At 37.3% G+C, this 20,803-nt stretch overlaps 1 protein-coding gene and 1 long non-coding RNA gene across 2 annotated transcripts in view; one reads left to right on the top strand and one right to left on the bottom strand.

Moving 5' to 3' along the window:
* The first annotated feature begins 13,034 nt into the window (after positions 1-13,034).
* Positions 13,035-19,609, top strand: LOC124219239 (kynurenine/alpha-aminoadipate aminotransferase, mitochondrial). The gene is made up of 8 exons (XM_046626543.2): positions 13,035-13,355; positions 14,110-14,297; positions 15,231-15,401; positions 16,325-16,585; positions 17,293-17,472; positions 18,066-18,192; positions 18,346-18,554; positions 18,648-19,609. Exons 1-8 carry the CDS (start codon positions 13,289-13,291, stop codon positions 18,726-18,728), a joined length of 1,284 nt encoding a protein of 427 aa, XP_046482499.1. The 5' UTR covers positions 13,035-13,288; the 3' UTR covers positions 18,729-19,609.
* Positions 15,314-20,803, bottom strand: part of LOC138191033 (uncharacterized) — a 62,143-nt gene continuing 56,653 nt past the window's right edge. The window contains exon 2 of the long non-coding RNA XR_011177273.1: positions 15,314-15,411. This is a non-coding gene — a long non-coding RNA (uncharacterized lncRNA). The remainder of the gene's footprint in view (positions 15,412-20,803) is intronic.

Below are 20,803 nucleotides of genomic sequence, written 5' to 3'. Positions count from 1 at the left end.
GCAAACTCTCTCTCTCTCTGCCTTCCAGCAACAGCGTTGTGTTTTCTAACAGATGTAAAACTGTTCGATTCGAAATAAATTTTGTTCACATTATGTGTATCTGACACGAGTTTAAGACGCATAACTTGCTACTAAAAACTTTTAAAAATCTTCGAGATATATTCCATTTCCGGTTTTATTACGAAGTTTGTAACGTCTATAGAGTTACCACTGAAAGTTGTTGTCAACTTTTATAATGATCGCTGAAACGAGGAGAATCTTGACGACGTTTGAAACGTACGTTAACGCGTTTAGTTTTCAACAATATTTATTTATGCTTCATGCATTTCTGTTATTTTATCAGAAATTTACAAAGCCACAATTTGTCAGCTCTTAATTCTTCGCAGATTTTCTTTTTTTTTTTTTTTCTTTTGTTTCTCAGTCCCTCGGTGATTTTTGTTTTCTAAATATTTATTAACGTAGAAGTTGAATGTTTGTGGAAATCAGCTAAAAGTTGGCAAAAAATTTCGCACGGGGTGTAGTAATAAAAAAAAAAAGAAAAAAAAAGCCCGTACGAAGCAGAAACGAAAATATCTAAGTACAGGGGATGAAAGGCTCGTAGAACGGGAAGTGGAGAATAGGTGAATAGAAGAGATGAAATTGTTTCACGCAATTTTAATTGCTGAGGATACATCAGCGCGGGGTACGTACGAGGCGGGTCGAAAAGCCCGAAGGGAGGGTTTAGGTTTCGTGCGGTTAAGGGCCAAGGTATTTTGACGATGCGTCGAGCAAACAATGATGGGTCCCCAATTTTGACGCGCGCAGAAGCTTAGAGTCGACCCTCGCGCAGTGGAGGATAGAATACAATGCGGCTTTTCTGACCGTCGAAATCCGGTTACCTCCTGACATCTTTACGCAATTACCGATAATTGGGCCTCGCCTTGCTCCGCGTACGCTTAAGCGTATAATAACGTCCGCGTAATTAGGAGGACTTCGCGCGCCGTTAAAGTGCGGCTGACGCGCCGGATTGAAAAGTAAAAAGAAAATGAGATGAAAAAATGGATACGCAATTTTTTAAATTTGGAAAAAAAAAGTTACGAACGCGTGTATCCGAGATAACCCTGATCGTTGTATGCGTAAGCGGGGTTATGCAGGAAATTAAAACCATGTGTATATTATGTAGTTAATTGCATAATATTTATAAATAAAACGCTGAGGTATAATGTACAACACATCGGGATTACGCAATAATCGACCTTGCGAAATGACCTCGTGTTGGCAGACTAAAAATCTCGTTAGAAAATGTCTGTTACAGATGACCGAATCATTGTGCAAATGCGATGATGAAATTTATCGTAAACGATATACGATAAAGTGAGTGCTTTTCTTGTTATTTAATTTTTGCAATAAATATCGAAGGAAAATCGAAACGCAATTGAAAACATTGTCCGCGTATCTCGAAGGACTATTTTTCTTTTCTTTTTCTTTCTTCAACGAATGTTTAATCGGTTAAAAAAGCTGTGGTAAAGATATTTTCAGAAATAGAAAAATTCAAAACGATCATCGTACGAATTCGATAGTTTTAGAAAAAAAAAAATAAAAATGATCCCGTCAATTATTGGTATAGAAAGTCATTATACCTAATACAAATTTCTATCGTCTTGAGCGTTGACTAAAACTTGGCTGAATTCTTGTCTCCTTTCTTTCGTACTTTTCAGACGTTTCTTTGTCATCGTTAAAATCAATCACGTTAAAGAAATAGACAAACAATAAACAGCCTTAAAATTTTAATCAACAACGTTGCACGATATCACACGTAGTTGCCTACCGAATTGCATCAATGATGTTTCAAAAAAAAAAAAAAATTGCTCACTGTACTGCGATAAAATTAACCGTGAGTTTGCAATTTTAATAACGATCAATCCCCTTCGCCTTAATTTACAAAACTGCAAAATGGATGCTACCGGATACACGATGTAGAAAAAATTAAGGAAAGAAATACAGAGGGGAGAAAAAGCAGCGAGCGATAAGCGAAACTGGTTTGAGAATATCCAGCGATAATCAAATATATCAGTTATTCCCCCCCCCCCCCCCCCCCCCCCCCCCCCCCCTCTTCAAAAAGCCAGGCCGGCGACGCGGTCGCCAAATCCTCGCGGTTCTGACGAGCGTCTTAACTAACTTAACCCCGAGTTATCAGTAATTATCGAGCCTTCGGCGTAACTCGGTTATCCCAAAGAAGTTGCAGGAAAAGGCGGCGCTAAGTAAATTTCACCTCAAAGGTCGACCACGACCCTCTGTTGCACGGGTCGCATTCCGCCGTTAAAAGATTACCTGCCGCAGATTGCATCATGAATGATTTTCAACAACTTGACAATATTTTCTCTCTCTGTCTTAATTTCTTTTAGCTTCGTTCGACCGAGGGTATAAAAAAAAAAAAAAAAAAAAAAAAAAAAATTAAACAACAACGCCGAGACGATGAGGGAGAGAAAAACCTTGATGTTGTTTTTCTTTTTCAACAAATCCTCGCGAATAACAAGAAACTCGTTACGATTAACTTGTTACACGGTGATTTTTGCTCATTTCATACAATTAAGTCAGATATCGCGATCCGAATCGACCAATTGAAAAATAACCAAACGCGGGGCCATTGAGAAGAGAAATATGGAAGGAAAGGGAGAAAGAAAGAAGATGATAATTCGTTGTTACGAATATTGTTTCTACGTCATTCAATGATTATTGCCGCACCTTTGTATATTAGATATGAAAGAGTAAAAATACGCTTATCATTATTATTCGAATATAGACTGGACTCGCGCATAAATCTTGAAGCCTAATCGGCGATAAAACACGAGCCATATATTATTGTTGTTTACGAACGTGTGTGAATGTAAAATACGTGTACGTGAATTGTAATAAATCATTGTGCGATAATTATAAATCGCGTATCGTACGAACTATTGAACCAAGCTGAACGATTGCTAATAGACCGACATTAAAAGTCAATTAATATACAGAACAAGATAAATTATCAAGTGCAAAAAGCTTTTATACGAGCTCTTGTCGTTGCCTGTACGATCCGAGTAAATTACAAAACAATACAACTAATCCTAACGCATTGAAATGTCAAGTTTTCTTACCAAGGTTTTTGAACCAGTTTTCATTCACCCTTGAAAACCCGTGTCCGAATACTTTTTTCTTTTACATTTATGAAATAGACAAACTAAACAGGAACAAACGAATACAGTAGTTTAGATTATTTTAACGAAAAATCTCAATCTTTCGATACTGTCTTTCCTCGAGAACAAGAGAAGACATTTTCGATTAGCAAAGATTAATGACAAACTGTGTATGTAAAAAAGATGAATCCGTCAGGTGGAATCTTATAAAAAAAAATCTCTCACCCAAGAACCAACAATTTCGATCATGTACTGAAAAACGAAATATCCGAGAAAATAGGAATTTAAAAAATTGAGAATCATACAATTCTATAAGCAGCATGAATAAAAAAAATAAATAAATAAGAATCAAACCATTCTTTCACGTTCGATTTTCTCCTGTTTGGAATAAGAACGCAAAACTCAAGTCGGTTCATACCTATGGTGTATTATATTTGTATGTTACAGTCGCTCTTCGCGTATTGTCATTTCAGCTCCGATTGAGACGAAGAATATAATCTTTGTCCGCAGAGCGTATAATACTATTTAAGTACGTGGAGAAAGAAACGTCCTTTGGATTAGGGGTGCGCTTACAAAACGTGTATGCATCGCGGGCCGTACGGTTAGGTTGAAAAAAAGTATTTTGACACCTCGAATAATGCCGGCCTCTGCATGGGGCCGGGCAATTAGGCTGCGGTGAGAAATTCACTGAGCCGTGTGCCCGAAGTTTTTGCGTTTGTGTGCGTGTTTGTGTGTGTGGCCTTCCGAAGAGACTCGGAATCTCTGTAACCGTACTGGAAAAACTCTCTGGCATTGTACGATTTGTATTCGAGTTCAAAGAGGAGCGGCGGTAAAAAAAAAAAAAAAAAAAAAGTGAGAAGAGGAAGCCGAGAACGCGAAGAGAAGGAGAGAATTTTTTTTATTTCTTTTTTCTTTTTTTTTTTCACAAATCCGTTTTCCACCCGAGTGTCTACAACCAGCAATTTCGTCACTCGTATCCAAAGTAACGGAGACGCCATCTGGCGGCAAAAATTCCTGTGCATAAATGGCGTCGTATTTAATTATAAAACTTGTTTTTCGCCGTGTTTTTTAGTCCGAATAGACTTGGTGTGAAAAAACGAGGATCTCACGAATTGCACGACATTCTCTGTGCTTCGAGATTCTTTGTAATTGGCTGAAAACTTGATCGAATATATCAGCTGATTCGTTACCCCGGCGCCATATTGAATCGACCTAGCAGAAAAAAGGAACAAAGAATAAGGTAACGTCGACTAAAAACAAGCAGCAAAAATTCTCCGCAAACTATATCCGCGGACGAGTACGAGTACCTGATACAACGCAAGGCTGACGAGGATTTAGTTATTAAAATCGCTTATAACCTGCAACGGTATAAACAGTTTAACGTTTCAATTTCCCAGGAAATCTTAGAGACATCCACTGCTCGATTTGTCGCCAGCTTTATGATCACAGTCAGCGCTTTCTGCAGGTATTAGTTGTGCCAAGAGGGAGATAGAGAATTGTGGGTACAAGGTGTAAAGACGTAGGCGTTGCTGAAGAAGAGGCTGCAGAAACAGAAGGGTGAAGTGTGAAGGGCGTCGTTTCTCCCTTGGGGGAGGTAATGAAATTTCAGAATAATCACCGGATAATTCATAATCCCTGGGTAATATCTATTAGTGTTCCAGCTTCTGCCAACCAGGGATCTTTACTCCCTTCCTGCTTTCCTCGCCGCGAGACAATCTCCCGTCAGGAGATGGACCTCCAACTTTTCCAATCGCATCGAACATTTCCTGCATTCTACTCCAAGTTTTTACACCTATTCGCCCATTGCAAATTCTCTACGACTTACAGATAGGTATTGTAGATATTCGATTCAACGTCACATATTTTTTTGTTTGTTGGTGGAAAAAGGAAAATTATACTTTTCTGAGTAAGCTTTCGTTTGGTGATATTTGTTTGCTTATTTATTTTTTTTTTTTTATTTATTTTACCAAGAGGCTGCCGAACAGTTTTAGGTTGAAAATTTTTTTTTTCCGTATCATTCTAATCTTGCACAAGGGTCGAAATATTTGAGGAACAGTTTTTTGTTTTTTTTTCCTCTGATTTATAGTTCGAGTGTTTGGAAAGAAGAGACACGCGCGAAAAATATGAACTTTGAAAAAGAATCGCTATTCCACAATTTTGGAATGATTTCGAAAGAATTTCATTTGCAAAATATGAGTATTTCTTTACTTCCTTACGCTGTTTAACGACATTCAGATATATATATATATATATAAAATTGCAGTGCGGGTATAAATTGTCGTGAAAATTCGTTAAACATGAGGATAAAATTTCTCGATTGACCCAAAAATTTCACGAGGATTCCAGGTTTATTCAATTTTTTTCTACATCTCTTGGTCATTATTATATCTGCGGAACGTCAAGTCCAGGGAAATAACGAAGTTATATTCGTGACGAGTTTTCGAAATCCTACTTCAATTTTAATTCCACTACGAACGTAATGCACTGTTAGCGAAATTTTATAAACATGTAAAATTTCTGATCCTATGCGACGCAAATGTCGGAAAGTCGATTACAGGTATAATCGTAGAATCGGAATGAGTTCGGAATTGGCGCGAGCTGAATATCCCGCTCAAGTATTTCGCGTGGATTGATAATCGCGGAGGAAGTAGAAAGACTCGAGGAGAGGGAGGAGAGAGATGAGCGGAGCTATGGGAAAAGCTAATATTCGATCGTTTAAGTCAATTTTCCATCTTCGTAATGAATTTCTTCGTTCTCAGTGAAAATCTTTCGTAGGTACATCTCATCTCGATCAATTTTCTTTCTAGCAATTTATTAATACCACGTCGATCGCGATGCAGCTCAACTGGTTTAATATAAGCTGATCCTCAGAACTGGTTTCAGGTACACGATGTACACTAAGATTGATAAAAAAAAAAAAAACACATAGTTTTCGATTAAATCGATTATTTTTCAAACTCGATTAATCGACCGATTCAATTACTTTTTCTTCACGATCGGTTTTTGTTTTTTACTCCCGTAAACGACGCGATACAATATCAATTAATATGATCAAAGTATAAATCATTATCATTCTCTTACTTACTAAGTACCTATTTAATATAAGTGATAAGTGAAAGATAAATGATTATTTTTTTACCTGAAATTGAAAAACAGTTTTAATCAAACTATTAATTATCAAAGAACTTTTCCGTTGTTAAAACTACGTACCGAAATTTACGAAATTTTGGTTTCTTATGCATCGTTTCAAAATGGTACGAAATAATCGATTAATTTCTTACCGATTCAATCGCGCGTTGTGTTCGATTATTTTTTTCCACCCGATTAATCGATGCATTATTATTATTATTATTGTTTTTAGCTTAGTGGCCACTGCCTATTTACACGTAAGATATAATATCTTTCGGAAACACGCAACGTCCGTACAATCTGTCGTCATGCTGCGTCGATATATATATTTTTGTGCGATATGTAACGCGCAGTTACATTTTTTAGCAATCCTGACACTTTGACAGCAGTTATAATGCGAATATCGGACGTTGCCTCATCGGGCTACGATATTTCACAATTCACCGTATCGCGAATTACGTGCAAATTGAGTAACGACCGGATGTCTCGTCGTCGTCTTAATAAAGCTACGGAATTGTACGTAAGAATACGAAAATTTTACATATTATGATAACAACACATGCGACAAGTAATCGAAAAATATTCCGACGAGTAAATAATAACGCAACATCATGATGAAAGAATTACAAGTAAAGATAGAAACGAAAATAAGAATAAACGTAAATTGAAGATAAAAATATTTCACAAAGAGAGAGAGAGAGAGAGAGAGAGAGAGATTAAAATTTATAATACACAGATAGAAGAGATTCGACGAGGCAACTGATTTTCTTAATTCCAAGAAATCCAAAACTGCATCCAAATATAGCGAATCGAGTATTTCTTCGAGCGAATAAAGAATTTTGAATATTGTCTTCAAGAATAATTCGTTTTTATTGGTAAAACGCTATTTGTTCAATTGAGAAACCGAAAAAAAAAACAATCATGGAATTTGTTTACGAAAACTGTTTAAAAATTTGCCTCAAAAGAATCTTGATATTCGTTTCAACCCATTAACTAGACTCGGTAAAAATGTTTCAAAATTTTATTTTCGCGAGGCTAAGGTTAGTAATGTTAACGCAACGGAACGATAAAATTATAATTACCGTATCAAAGCCTGAAAATATGGCTTAAAAGTTATTGGCGCTCAATTGCAAAGTTCTATTAAACTTTATACAGTTCGTAAACTTTCAAAATATCAATTTTATTCCAATAACGAATGCCAACAACGATAATTCGTTCAGAAAACATTGAACCGATAATTTTCTCGCAATCTTCTCTTCCCGAGTCAATATTTTCAACGGATTGCGGGATGAAAAAAAAACAAAAAAAAAGAAACAAAGAAAGAAAAAAAAACGAAAAGAATTTCTACAGCATTCGCCCGTGACTTCTTAATAAGCAATCGGGGTGAATTCTGGCTTCATATGCACAGATGCATGTATGGTAGTTAATGCAGAGGGAATTCTGAGGAAAAAATCAATTCACTTTCCACCTTTCGCATCTGCTCTGAGCTGCACGTGTTTTTTATTTTCTTGTCATTTTTTTTTCCCCCCCCATCGAAGTTCGTTTCCCATTTCTCCGCGCGCAGTGAGATGGGATAGGACAGTCTAGGATAGGATAGGATAGGATATGGCGACTATTTTTGTACCTCGGAGAGATACATGTGTACAGGGTGTCCCAGAACTAAGTGAACTAACTGATATGGATCATGGAGGCGTTCGAGCTGATTAAATTAACCTAAAGAGAACGTGGACTCAAAAATCGTGTTCGCGAGATACGACCAGTTAATCCTTACAGTCATACCGGGATGCTCATCGTCCCGTATCAAAAACGTTCACGTTCCAGCCTTATCCCTGAGAAAGATTTTATTCTGGCTAAAAGTGGGGCGAAATTTTTGAAAAAAAAAATTACAGTTCGGTTACCACCAAAAAAATTTACAATTAAATTATCCCATATACTTCGATACTGACATACATGCGTACTTACGTTCTATTTGAAATATTGATGGATCTGTTTGGTAATCCTATTCTTTTTAAAGACCATTGTAAGGCTGCGTTATTATATCGAATAATGACACATATCTCTGTGTAAGCAATTATTGCTATAAATCGTCAACAAGTTTGTTATCGGCTTATATACTTTTGAATCGATCGCGCTGTTACATGCGTCGATAAAATGTGAAGTAGTTTTTCTGTTCCGGAATACAACACAGAAATGACAGCATAAAAAAAAAAAAAAAAAAAAAAAAAAAAACTATACGTTGTTAAAACCGAATCAGTCTTTGATACCAAAGAATTAATGTTCTGCACATATTCTCGCGAAAGAAAATTTCCGAAATTTGTGACCCCGAAGGCACCATAAATGATTTTGCGTATAGGTATGTACGCTCCTGACCGCTGAAGTTCCTACGTTGAACACCAGTCAACTCTGCCGTCGACAACAAGGATGCACTCCGCGAAGTCATGCTACTAAAGTAAATGCCCGAAAATACCGGAAGGTTATTTTACAGGATTAGACGTCTGGCGCTCACATGCAGGGCAATAAACCATCGACAGAATACCGCAAATAGGATAGATTAGTTATTGGCAATTATGAACAAGAGACGAGAGGTTTTTACCTGCGAGCGTATAACGGGCATAACTGTCCCACTACCATGGGCCCCGGGACGAGCGGAAGACTAACGAATTAGAATTTACCAAATATCTTATCTTTTCCCTGATTGGTCCTACCTTCCGGAAACCGTGGAGAACCAATCACGGGGCATTTCCGTTCTTTTATATATTCACCAATCGGTAACTAAAAATATATTTCATTCTTTCCGATTGATTCCTGCCTTCTCAAATAATGGGAAACCAATCAGGTGTTACTTCCGCTTAGTCTCAATATTCTAGGAGAGAATCCCGTTCGACGGATTTCACTTTGTCATCGCTTCACTTGAGAACTTCGGGTCTCTTACGTACGACAGTTTTTGACTTCACTTTAAAACTTCAAATTTAGAGTTGAGTAAGCATGCTTCAGATTTTGTGTCCAAAGAGAACGCTAAATTTCAAATCGTTCGGTTTTGCTCAACCATATTAGTTGTACAAAATCTCTCGCACGTGTTCAAATCCCATTGGTATACCTTAAAATGACAATAAATATTATCTTTTCTTTGCTACCCTAAATCTGGCCTAAAATTAATTCAATAAACTTAACAAATAAACAAAAAGACAGTCTTCAACTGCCCGCTTTCACGCAGCCCGTATTGGGTACTAAACAAACGTAAAGTAAGTGACATTTTATTCATATTCAGCGTTCACCTCGCTTAACCGTCCAAAGTATCGCTCTCTTTCCGGCAGATCTATGGGACGAGTTATAGTTTTCGTTCGATTAATGGTTAGGCGCAACTCGTCCCGCAACAACTTCGTAATTCGTATAACGCCAAAAAACCCCCGAGTATAACATGTTTCGGTCAGAATTTTGACAGGTTTTTCGACTTCGTATCCACCGTATTGGATCCGTCATTTTGGATTTGAAAACAACCCCAATTCCGACTTCACATTCGCGATCAGCGAGCCGAAAAAGAGTAACAGAATTCGGGTAAAAAAAATATAGAGTTGAAAATTGTGTGACCAAAAGTCTCGTAACGACTGGTTTTAGTAACAGAATATGATAATTGACAATGCGAATGAATTGAAATTTGATAATGCGTGTAATTTTATCACAGAAACCAGTCGTTGAAACACGATTTTTCAACCAGTCGTATCTCGCGAACGTGACTTTGGATACCGCATGTACTTCCGGTTAATTTACTCGGCTAGACATCCTCTATTATCCCTATCGGTTGGGTCACTTAGTTCCGGGACACCCTGTACAGGTGTAGGAACGGAAAGTGAGGAAGCGAAGGTGATGCTTCTTTTTCACCTCTCAAGCTAGATGCATTCATGGGGGGGGGGGGGGGGGGGGGGGGGGGGGGTGGAAAAGCCGGAGGATTTTACGGATATCGCAAACTGCACCGGCTCATATCTACCGCCAAGCTGGAAGCTAGTCTAGACGGTTAATCTGGTTAAAGAATTGATGCGAAGCAATTTTAGGGTAATTAAGGGCCGAGCTCAGATTTCCCGTGAATATATTTCATCCTCTTGATTTTCCTCATTTTCTTTGCGCCGTCTCTCTCCTTCTCATTCGTACACTCGTTTCGTTCACACACTTTTTTGCGATCTTTCATTTTCTTCCGCATGTGTCCAACGGATATTGCGTATCGGTTTCGGTGATTTTATAACCGTTGAATAGTTCTTTTGGAACTGATTTCGACGGTTGCGTAGAAAAATCGGCTATCTCGAATCAGGCTTGAATAACAGGCGATTTCCAGTAGAGTACAAAAACCGGCTATTTCGCGTTTGAAATTTTTCGGCCGCAAATTAAGTTGGTAGCACTGTAGGGCTGAATACGAAAAATTCATACGAGCTCCGTTTTGCGAATATAGGTATTACACGGTTATTTACGTTATTAATAATTATAATGCAGAAATGAAAGTATAAAGCATCGGGCGTATGTTGAGATTAAACTGAAGATTATCATTTCGGCACAATGACATTAAATTGGTAATGGCATTAAATGTATATGTATATAATATATTCGCAATAGTATCGGTCAAAGTTTCATTGTTGATGACTTGTACTGCGTGAAAAAGGTTTTAAAAAAAAAAAAGAAAAGAAAAAAAAAAAAGAAAACGTAATCGAAACTACGAGTCAAAGTACCGAAACCTGCGGATCAATTTACTCCAGGTAATAAAGCCGCAATAATTACAACGCTGTGAACGACGATGACGATGATGATAAATTTAACCTCATCAGTAATATATTCTAAATCAAAATTTCAACCTCGCCTCGCTGTCCGCACAGCGTGCAAAATAATTTTCATTTAAATTTCAAATGTATTTTCCATAAACTTTCCCATTTCACTGTAGATATACAATAACGATGATAATTTATATTGCATCCCAAACAATGCTCAATAAACACCCTCTCATTTCTATACCTATGTGCCTTATGCATGAAAGAAGCAATTTATACACGATTATCGATTGTTTCGATTAAAAAAAAAAAAAAAAGAAAAATAATTTCCTTCATAAAGCATAAACAAGGGTACAAAACCAGGTTCATGTCCGACCTCGCGAAAATATTTTTCGTTTCAAAATAAAAATGAGAGAAAAAAAAAAAAAAAACAATCAAAGCTTGAGTGTAAGTGAAAAGTTTTTTTTTTTTTTTTTTTCAATATTATCTTTCCGTTATTGTTGAACGATTAACGCAAAATAGGAACGATGACGCGCATTTGAGTTTGTTTTTATACAGCTTGAATGGATCAGAGAAATCAGTGTATAACTTAACGTACGCTGTAATAAACGCTTGCGTTTTATGCGCGTAGCGAATGATAAGGATATAAATATCAATATTTACTGATGACGGTTTTTTTTTTTTTTTTATTTTTATTATTCTACTTAGTAGTATTGAGCAAAGTGTAATATTCATGTTTTCTCGAGGAGCATGGGTGAGCGTGCTGCTAAAATTTGTCTAATTCTTGCATCAGTTCAGCGAACGGAGACGCGATGATATATTAGAGGGAAATGAAAATAAGAGGCATACAAGAAAAGTGTGCCAATAGTGAAATTATGCGCAATTCAAAGGAAATTGATTTATACACAGACGTACGAATATGCAAAAAGAGGGAAACGTTTATAGGAATAAAATCGTTACAATTTACAGGCATGGGATATGAAAATCAGAGTACCAGCGCACTTTACTTTGAATAACAATATTGACTTGATAACATATATTATTATTAGGAGATAATTTTACGAACTTAATCATCGTGCACGAAGAGGGGAGATATATAAGAGACGAGGATAAAAATTTCAGGATAAGTCAAAAAAAAATAATAATAAAAAACCGCTGCCGAAAAAAAATTATGCAAGAGAATTGTGATATCTGCGAGAAAGATCGGTTGATAATCGTCAAATTTGAATGCTGTAAAATTTGATCACGTTTTGATGAATCGCGAGACGTGTAAAGTCGTATTAAATATTTACCACGCGTTGCACGGGTTAGTAGAAATAGAAATATAGTTTTGAAAACGAAGTAAAAAAAAGTACAATGTAAACCTAAAACTAATACGATTGTTTGCGGGATATTTCGTAAGTAAGAAAATTTGTGTCAAAGATTATGACGGGAGTGTTGCAAAATTTGTGAAAATTTTGGAAAAATCCTGTGTAAAAATTGTCAGGCGTTCAATCCTTCGTTTCTTGATTTTAGATATTTTTCACATTATATTGTACACTCGAGACGTGCGTAAGTTGTATAATGAAACTTTGAGAGCCGCGCGACTACGTGAAATAATAATGAATACAATTAGACGGGGCGGGAAACATGTGCAAAAGGGAAAAAAAAAAAAAAGAGGAATAAAAAAGAATATGGAGGAAAATTAGGGATAATGAAACAAAAGGAGGAAGAAATCAGTCGTTTAAATGAACGAAAAGAGATAGGGGAGTGAAAAAATAAGAACGGTGGTAAGAAATTTGATTGGAAAAGAAAGAAAAAAAAAGAAGGGATACAAAACTGGCAAAAAAAGAGAATAAAAACAAGTCACTTACCGCAGGAAGCTAATTGTGCATACTTGTGCAATTTTGATTGAACTGAATGAATTTTGTGTTTATTTTTTGCAAAGCATAAACGCGAGATTATCTGACGCAATATTCATGCTATCGCGAAATATAAAAGCGCTCGTCAATTCTTGACCGGCAGTCACTCGATATAAAGTGTAGCAAGTAGCCGAAGCGATTCTTCACCTAGCGTCAAATTTCAAAGCTTTCAACAACAAGGATCGAGTTTTATTCGAGTAAAACTGTAAAAAATTAAAAACGGTTTTCCGCGTATAATTGAATTGACAAAAAATGAACGGATAGAAAACTCAGGGAAAATAAGAAAAAGGGGAAATGAGATAAAGATACAGTGATCGAAGAGGGCGGAAGACAAACTAATCATTAACCAACAATGGACTATTCACAGTTCAAAACTGAGGTTTCGAAGAGGAGGCGAACGGCACCGACCAGAGAATTGAGTGAGTATTTCATACCTAAATTAGTCAAAATCATCCAATTTTTCATTATCAAGCTCTCTTTCTTTCTCTCTCTCTCTCTCTCTCTCTCTCTCGATTATAAGCAAGATTCCTTACAGAGGTTGAATCTCCTTCATTTTGCAATATTTCGGTGACTTAATACCAAAGCAAAAGGAAACAAATCATTTCAACATATTTTTCAACAGACACTGTCAAACATTATTGTAAATTTACTACACATTTGCTGTGCAAAAGAATTGTCAATTTACGAAATCATGTTGCAAATTTACAAAATTCGGTGCAGCGATGTAAAATACGATGTAAATCTGTCTTAAATTTGCATGGAAATTTTTTTTTACTTTACTAAATCGTACAGTGAATTTATTCTATTTGTAGATTGAATAAACAGTAAGCGTATGGTTAAATTCACTGTTTCGTGTCCAATAAAACTTCCAATACAGTGTAGAAAGTTAGATACGGAAACTTACAACAGTGGAATACAGATTTGTTTAAATTGATAATCGAAAAAACAAAAAAAAAATAATAGAAACCGATTCTAAATAAGATTATTTTTACACTAACAAACATTTGTACGGTTCGAATGAGGAAAATAATCTGCCGAAAATTGTGCCGATAATTATTTTTTTCGTTGATTTGGATACGATTTTTCATCCTGACAGGATTAAAAAAAAATGTTCATTTTTCATTTTTAATTTCGAACTACGGTTCGTTTAAACTTTTCGCCTCCGCCCTTCAGCAAAAATCGCATACTCGGCGCCGATGGAACTGATTTCGTTGGCGGAGGGCATGCCGAACGAAGAGACATTCCCGTTCACGGAAATAAGCCTCAAACTTATAGACGGTTCGAGTTTTACCCTCGAAGGTGAGGAACTCGGTGCAGCACTGCAGTATATTCCGAGTCAAGGATACCCCCCGTTGCTTCAGGTAATGGGAAAATCATTTAGCAGTGTAAAAAAGCTACGAGTTTCGACGTCGAAATACGTCCTGAATTACAAAAAAAAAACTGAGAAATAAATTCGATTTTTTCTCCTTTCTCCCAAAGAATGAAATTTTCATACAACAGTATAATCTGCATGTGTTGGGATAATATATATATGTATATATGTATAAATATATATTTTTTTTTCTCCCGCGAATACGTCATCCAAGGCAGACTGCCGGTCGTCTTTATTCGCGTTTGTGAATGTATTTGGAATATTCTTATCTTCATCTGCATGAAGTCAACCGTATCGCGTGTATTAACTGTGTTGCTATAATATTACGAAATCCATCTGCGTGTTACGCGATTATTGCTATTTCGTCACGTTCGCAATAATATAAAGAGGATAATTTTTTGATTATTTATATTCTCGTTTGTTTGATTGGTTTTTTTTTTTTTTTTTTTTTCTTTATGTCATCAGTTTCACTCGATTCCGATATCCCGAAATTGAAATCTGAATAATTGTTGAACGTCTTTTCGAAACGTTGATTTCTTTGACCCAATCAGCGTTAGAGAATACATCGTAATGGAAAATCGTCGATTTATCGGACAGATGATAAAAAAGTAAAAATGATGATTTTCGATGAATGTAGAAGTTGAACGATTTCCTTCCAATATTTCCAGAATTTTTTTTTTGTTTTTTTTTTTTGACAGAGAAAAATCGAGTGGCGTAAGAGTGAAAAAAATCTCATCAAATTCGTCGAGTTTCGGTGATACGGCAATATCAAGCAATTCTTTCAGCGACTTCTCCCGCCAAAATTAACATCCATTTGAATATATATATATATATATATATATGTATCGATGAATCGCTGTTATATATCAACGTTTAAAAGAAATCTCGACATTATAAAATGTAAGCGTATTCGAAATTTCAGGCGCTCAGGGAACTGCAAAGAAAAAATCACGCACCTCCTTTGTGGGAAAGCCGGGATATCGTCGTGGTTTCCGGCGGCCAAGATGGACTCAGCAAGGCTCTCGAAGCGATCGTCGGACCAGGAGATCCCGTCCTGGTCCAGGACCCCTTTTACACGGGTACAGAAGTTGTGGTAAGTGATCCTGAAAAAAAAAAAGAAACGACAAATAGAATGAAAGCATGCGTTTCTGCAGAGTTCGATATCTTCGTTGAAAACGGGGCAGGGTTGAAATTCCGAATTTGAAAAGTTCCGAAAGCGCCAAAATCCTAATTATTCGATGGTGAAACTTGAGGTAAAGAAATCAAACTTTCACAAAACAACAAAGTTTCGAATGGTCGGAAACCCGACGGATTAAAGTTCCGAAAATTCGAGTCACCAAAGAGAAAAATTCCGAAAATTTAAATCTACTCACAGAGTAGTAGTTTACTCAACGAGCGGATGTAAAAAGTCAGAAAAACCGAAAATCAGAATCACCTGGATTCCGAACATAAAAATATCCAAAATCCGAAACAGAGAAGGATCAAAGTGGCGAAACTTCACTCAGTCAGAAATTCGCAGAACTGAAAATCTTCGATCATCCGAAATTTCGATGCTTCAGATTTTGTAATTTTCTCAGTTTTGTCCTTTCGGAACTTTGAGCGTCGATTTTCGGATCATTCGAAACTTTAATATTTCGTCCGAGTTTTATTTCTTTACTCCAAGTTTCGTCGCAAAAACGTTCAGAATTTGGCGTTTTCGTAACTTTTCAAATTCGAAATTTCAACCCCGCCCCTAAAAATCATCGTCGTAAATCTTTGTATAAGATCAAATATTCTGGAATGAGATGTACGAGAGAATAAAAAAGACCCGACGGCAAAACAACAAAATTAGTACCTTACATGTTTATTATTCTATCGACTAAACGTAAACTGCAATATAAGCCATGTGGTATAATTTTTGCACAAAGAAATTGTCGGATCGGTAAAATAAATCCCGATAAATTTTCCCTCACTTGAATAATCATCCTTGCACTGTTTAATTTTTTTTTTTTTTTGTTTTTGTTTCGTTTTCACCAGCTATCGCCGCACAAGGCGGAGCTGATACCCGTCGCCCAGGACGCGTTTGGCGTCGACACCGCGCTTCTGAGGGAAATCCTGAAGGGCCGTAGAGCCGCGGGAAAAAAGATGCCAAAGATAATGTACATCAACCCGACCGGAGCAAATCCCACAGGGTCGGTTCTGCCCCTCGAGAGACGCAAGGATATCTACAGACTCGCCTGCGAATACAATTTCCTCATCCTCGACGACGATCCCTACCACTACATGTACTTCACAGATGTAAGTGAACGTCATCTAGACTCGAATTTTTGATAAATTAACAAATTTTTTTTATACTCTTATATTCTTAGCGAGATGTTTAGAACTTTGGATCTTGGGAATTGGCGAAAAAGCTGCGAAAACGAATTTACTTTGACACCGAAAATTCTATTCAAAACTCTGAAATTTTACGACGTAAAATTGTTGTATTTTTTCCTTAGGTATTGATAAAGAATTCGTAAAAAAAATTAAGCTTGCTTTTATAATCATACGCTTCGAAAATCGAACGAATGATTTGATTAAATTCACGTATTACGAACGATTTCGATAAATAAGAATGACTTAACGACACGAGAAACTTGAAAAAAAGTGACGAAATTTTTGTATACCTATCACGGCGAGGTTGGAGTTGAGAGTTGATAAGCAGCGGCGATGAGATTATTTGAGGAAATATTTTATCGCACGTTTCACGTAAATCTTGCAAAATTTGAACACTTCTGTATGTGTGTGTAATTTCAGAGATGATATTTTTATCGTTATTATACCGTGGCGCAATGAGTTGAGAATTAAGATTAGGCGGAATAGCGATTAAGAAATAATTGCAACATACATGATAATTACGTAATAATAATTGTCACATCATGCGAGAAATTTAATCAAAGAATTTCATCCGTTGATGATCGCACATCGAATTAATTTTAATCATATTCCTCAAATTATAATTTCAGGAAGCTCCAAAGTCATTTTTGTCCCTGGACACGGAGGGACGAGTCATACGGTTAGATTCATTTTCGAAAATTTTGAGCAGTGGACTCAGACTTGGCTTTATCACCGCGGCAGCACCTCTCGTAGCCAGTATCGAAGTTCACATGCAAAGCAGCCACCTTCACGCACCTACAATATCACAGGTTCGTCGAGATGCTTGAATCGATCGCATTGATTGACTCTTATTTTTTTTTTTTTTTTTCAAATTTTTTTAATCGAATCGTAGCCATCGATTTTGCTCATTGCACTTTCTCTCGTTTTGATATTATCTCATTAGATGTCGAGCCTTTACGTATCGCAAATCTTAAGGTTAAACGTATAATTGAAACTCCAATTTATTTATGCCTCACGAAAAGACGCCGATCGCAGTAATCGTACGGCTGTAGGAGATAAGGAAGAAATGATGATTTCTAAGACGCGTATGATAAATAACGAGGAGAAAAGAGAGAAAAGAAACGTCCAAGAAAGACGAAACAAGTTTGATAAAAGTTCGAATCACGGGTTATTTTACGAACTCTGCGACCTCAGACGCGTGTCCGATGCTCTATAATTTTACGCGATAAATCAGTTGAAGCTCTTACCGTTCTCGGTGAAATAAAGATTATTTCGAGAATATAAAAGAAAAAGAGCAACAACACGACACGTCTTTGCGTCGATGTCGTGCAGAGTTCATAACGAAATATTTGCGCACACGCGGTCATTGACAACTCTTAAAAATCTTTCATATTATACGCAGGTTATAGTTTACAACCTGCTAAAAATCTGGGGACACGACAGGCTTATGGAACACTTTCGCAGGATTAGAGTATTCTACAAAAAACGGAGAGACGTTATTTCAGCTCTGGCAAAGAAACACCTTCACGGTAAGTCGTAGATTGTTTTGACACACGTAAACGATCGGAATAGACTATTCTTTCAAGATTTAAGCAGTTACTCGGAATCGTCGTTCAAAATGTGTTCTGAAAATATTCCACACGAGCGTTTCAAGAGCGTCTTTTGTTTGATCGACTAAACAGGTCTGGCAGACTTCACGATACCGAGCGGGGGTTTTTTCCTCTGGATAAAAGTCCGAGGGGTAAAGGATACCTGGAGGATGGTAATGCAGCGCGGGGTTACCCACGGAGTATTACTGGTGCCAGGCGCAGCGTTTATGGCGGACCCAAGTCAGCCCTGCAATGCAATAAGAGCCAGCTTCGCGAAGGCTTCGTACGAGGATATGAATTCGGTGCGTATTACCGATCGGAATTGCGAGGAGACCGAGAAAAGGTTACAAATTTCACCCAATATTCCCAATAACGTGAGCTTTCCGTAATTTCAGGCACTGGAAAGGTTCGCCAAGATGATAAGAGCGGAGTTATCGACGATCAGTAACAACAACATCGAGAATGGCGAAGTGTAGACGATCACTCCCATGCCTGAAAATGTGAATGTCGGCAATTGGTGGTAAAGAGATTGGTTCTAGCGTCGGTACGGTACCAATATACCCTTACAACCGTCAGTGCGATGTCCGTGAACGGTTGTTGAAACGCGCGGTTGGACAAACACTGTTATCATCGAGTGATGACCGCGCGGTAGAAGCGAGGTGCATGTTCATCACCACCATGAGTAATCGTTTCAAGCGTTAAACAATATTAGATTATATTTTGTAGTACTTAAACGAGTTTCACAAAAAAAGAAAACGGTCAACCTAGATTCGACACGCAAGTAGCAGGTATTAGGCTAGCTTGAAGGTCGCTGCCTTACCGACAGAAACAAAGCCCCAAGCTAACGACGTTTCGTATCGAGAGTCTCGGCGGAGTTTCGAGCTTTCAAACGGTACCGACAGTCAGACTTGTTGAAAGGGATGGCAAAAGCTCATTCACCCTGTTCCATAATCTTGGTTCGGAACGGAAGAGAACTACGTGTACAATTCTAGGATGAATTTGACAGATGGCAGCAATAAGTATGAATTATACGTTCGGGTGGATTTGTACTTTGCGACAAGTACGCTAATGGGACGTACGGAAAGCTACCGTGAATGAAAAGAAAAGATAACCAATGCCTGTAACACGCGTTACGCATGACACGTAAGATAAAATAAAAAATGAATAAACGTTCACTTCCGATATCGAACTATTGTAAGATTGAACCCCGTAGATTAGTCTTTCCAAGATATTTTTTTTTTACCCGTTTAGCTATTACTTAATTTATTATATTATATTGTTACATGATCGATGTTTCATACGTCGCTGTGTATACACAAGGCCATGTAAATAAAAATAAATTGATTACACATCCTGACATAGAGTAAAATTTATATTAAGTTTATATCTCGTTATGCAATCATTTACGGATTGCGGTTCCTAGCCGGTAGCTCGGCTGGCGCGTTTCCTGAAAAAAACCTCGCGTGGAAAACAGTTCGGATATTCACGAATAATCGATGAGAAACATTTGCAATTTGCAGTACGTACCGTCACTGTAGGTACACAAATGTTAGATGTGACGAGCAGATGGATCCAGATTTTATTTCTGAATGCCATTGCAGCAGCGACATCAAGGCACATCAATTAACGATGTTTTAACAATCCGCGTGAGGTGTAGTGCACGAATTTCGACTGATGAACCACCGATCAGATTTTCCAATCCCGATTCGCGCGTCATGTGTATAAAAAAAAAAATCAACAAAAATAAAGAGAGAGAGCGATAAAGAAAGATAGAGGCACACTTGAGTGAATTCAAACTTTGAATAGTTCAACACTAGGATCAGCGGTGATCGAAAATACGAGAATTGTAATTCTGGACTGCATCTCGTGCGCTTGAAAAGTGACGGGCGGAAGTCCTTCTCTCTTCGTCTCTCTCTCTCTCCCTTACACTCTAAGACGCTTACCGCTAAATATCCTAACAGCCGGATAATTTACCGGGGGATTAATTTAATCTGTACCAATATAAACAGCTGCTGACAATGCGACGGGGATTCAGTTAACTGGTCAGTTGCAAATTGGCTTTAAATACGACTATTCCAAGTCACCGGTGACCATATTACTTGAGAGTGCAATTACCAACAACGTTACATGCAGAGTCAAACGATGCTGAAGTTGGTAAGGTGGTTATTACTTATTGTAATGATTCACGTTTCTGGTAAAATCGTTGTTTAGCAGTTTCAGGAATATCTGAGATACAGTAAATTACAATGAGAAAAAATACACACATGTTTGGAAAACTCGACTACTTCAAAGTCGCTATAAAATGCAAAATAGTCATTTTGCTCCTCTCTGTCTCGTTACGTTAACGTTATTAACTTCAGTCTCTTGATTCAAAGCTCTACGCGATTCCGAGGCAAGCTGTCGATGATTTGAAACATCTTTTCAAATTCCTTGTCGAATAGAATCGAGTCATCTATCGATATCGAATGAAAGAGTCGTTGTAAGTTGAAATTATCGTGAGTAACGTTATTGCGACGATGTATATTAAGGAAACGTGCTTATTTTGCAACTT

The sequence above is a fragment of the Neodiprion pinetum genome, chromosome 5 (genome assembly GCF_021155775.2).
Source record: "Neodiprion pinetum isolate iyNeoPine1 chromosome 5, iyNeoPine1.2, whole genome shotgun sequence".
In the NCBI taxonomy this organism is placed as follows: domain Eukaryota; kingdom Metazoa; phylum Arthropoda; class Insecta; order Hymenoptera; family Diprionidae; genus Neodiprion; species Neodiprion pinetum.
This window is presented reverse-complemented; position numbering and strand designations above follow the sequence as displayed.

Bases quoted from the DNA above. Each gene is read 5' to 3' on its own strand.
- LOC124219239 (XM_046626543.2), top strand. From the start codon at position 13,289: ATGGACTATTCACAGTTCAAAACTGAGGTTTCGAAGAGGAGGCGAACG. The intron at 13,356-14,109 runs GTGAGTATTTCA...TCCGCCCTTCAG, and splicing joins GGCACCGACCAGAGAATTGA to CAAAAATCGCATACTCGGCG. The intron at 14,298-15,230 runs GTAATGGGAAAA...TCGAAATTTCAG, and splicing joins GATACCCCCCGTTGCTTCAG to GCGCTCAGGGAACTGCAAAG.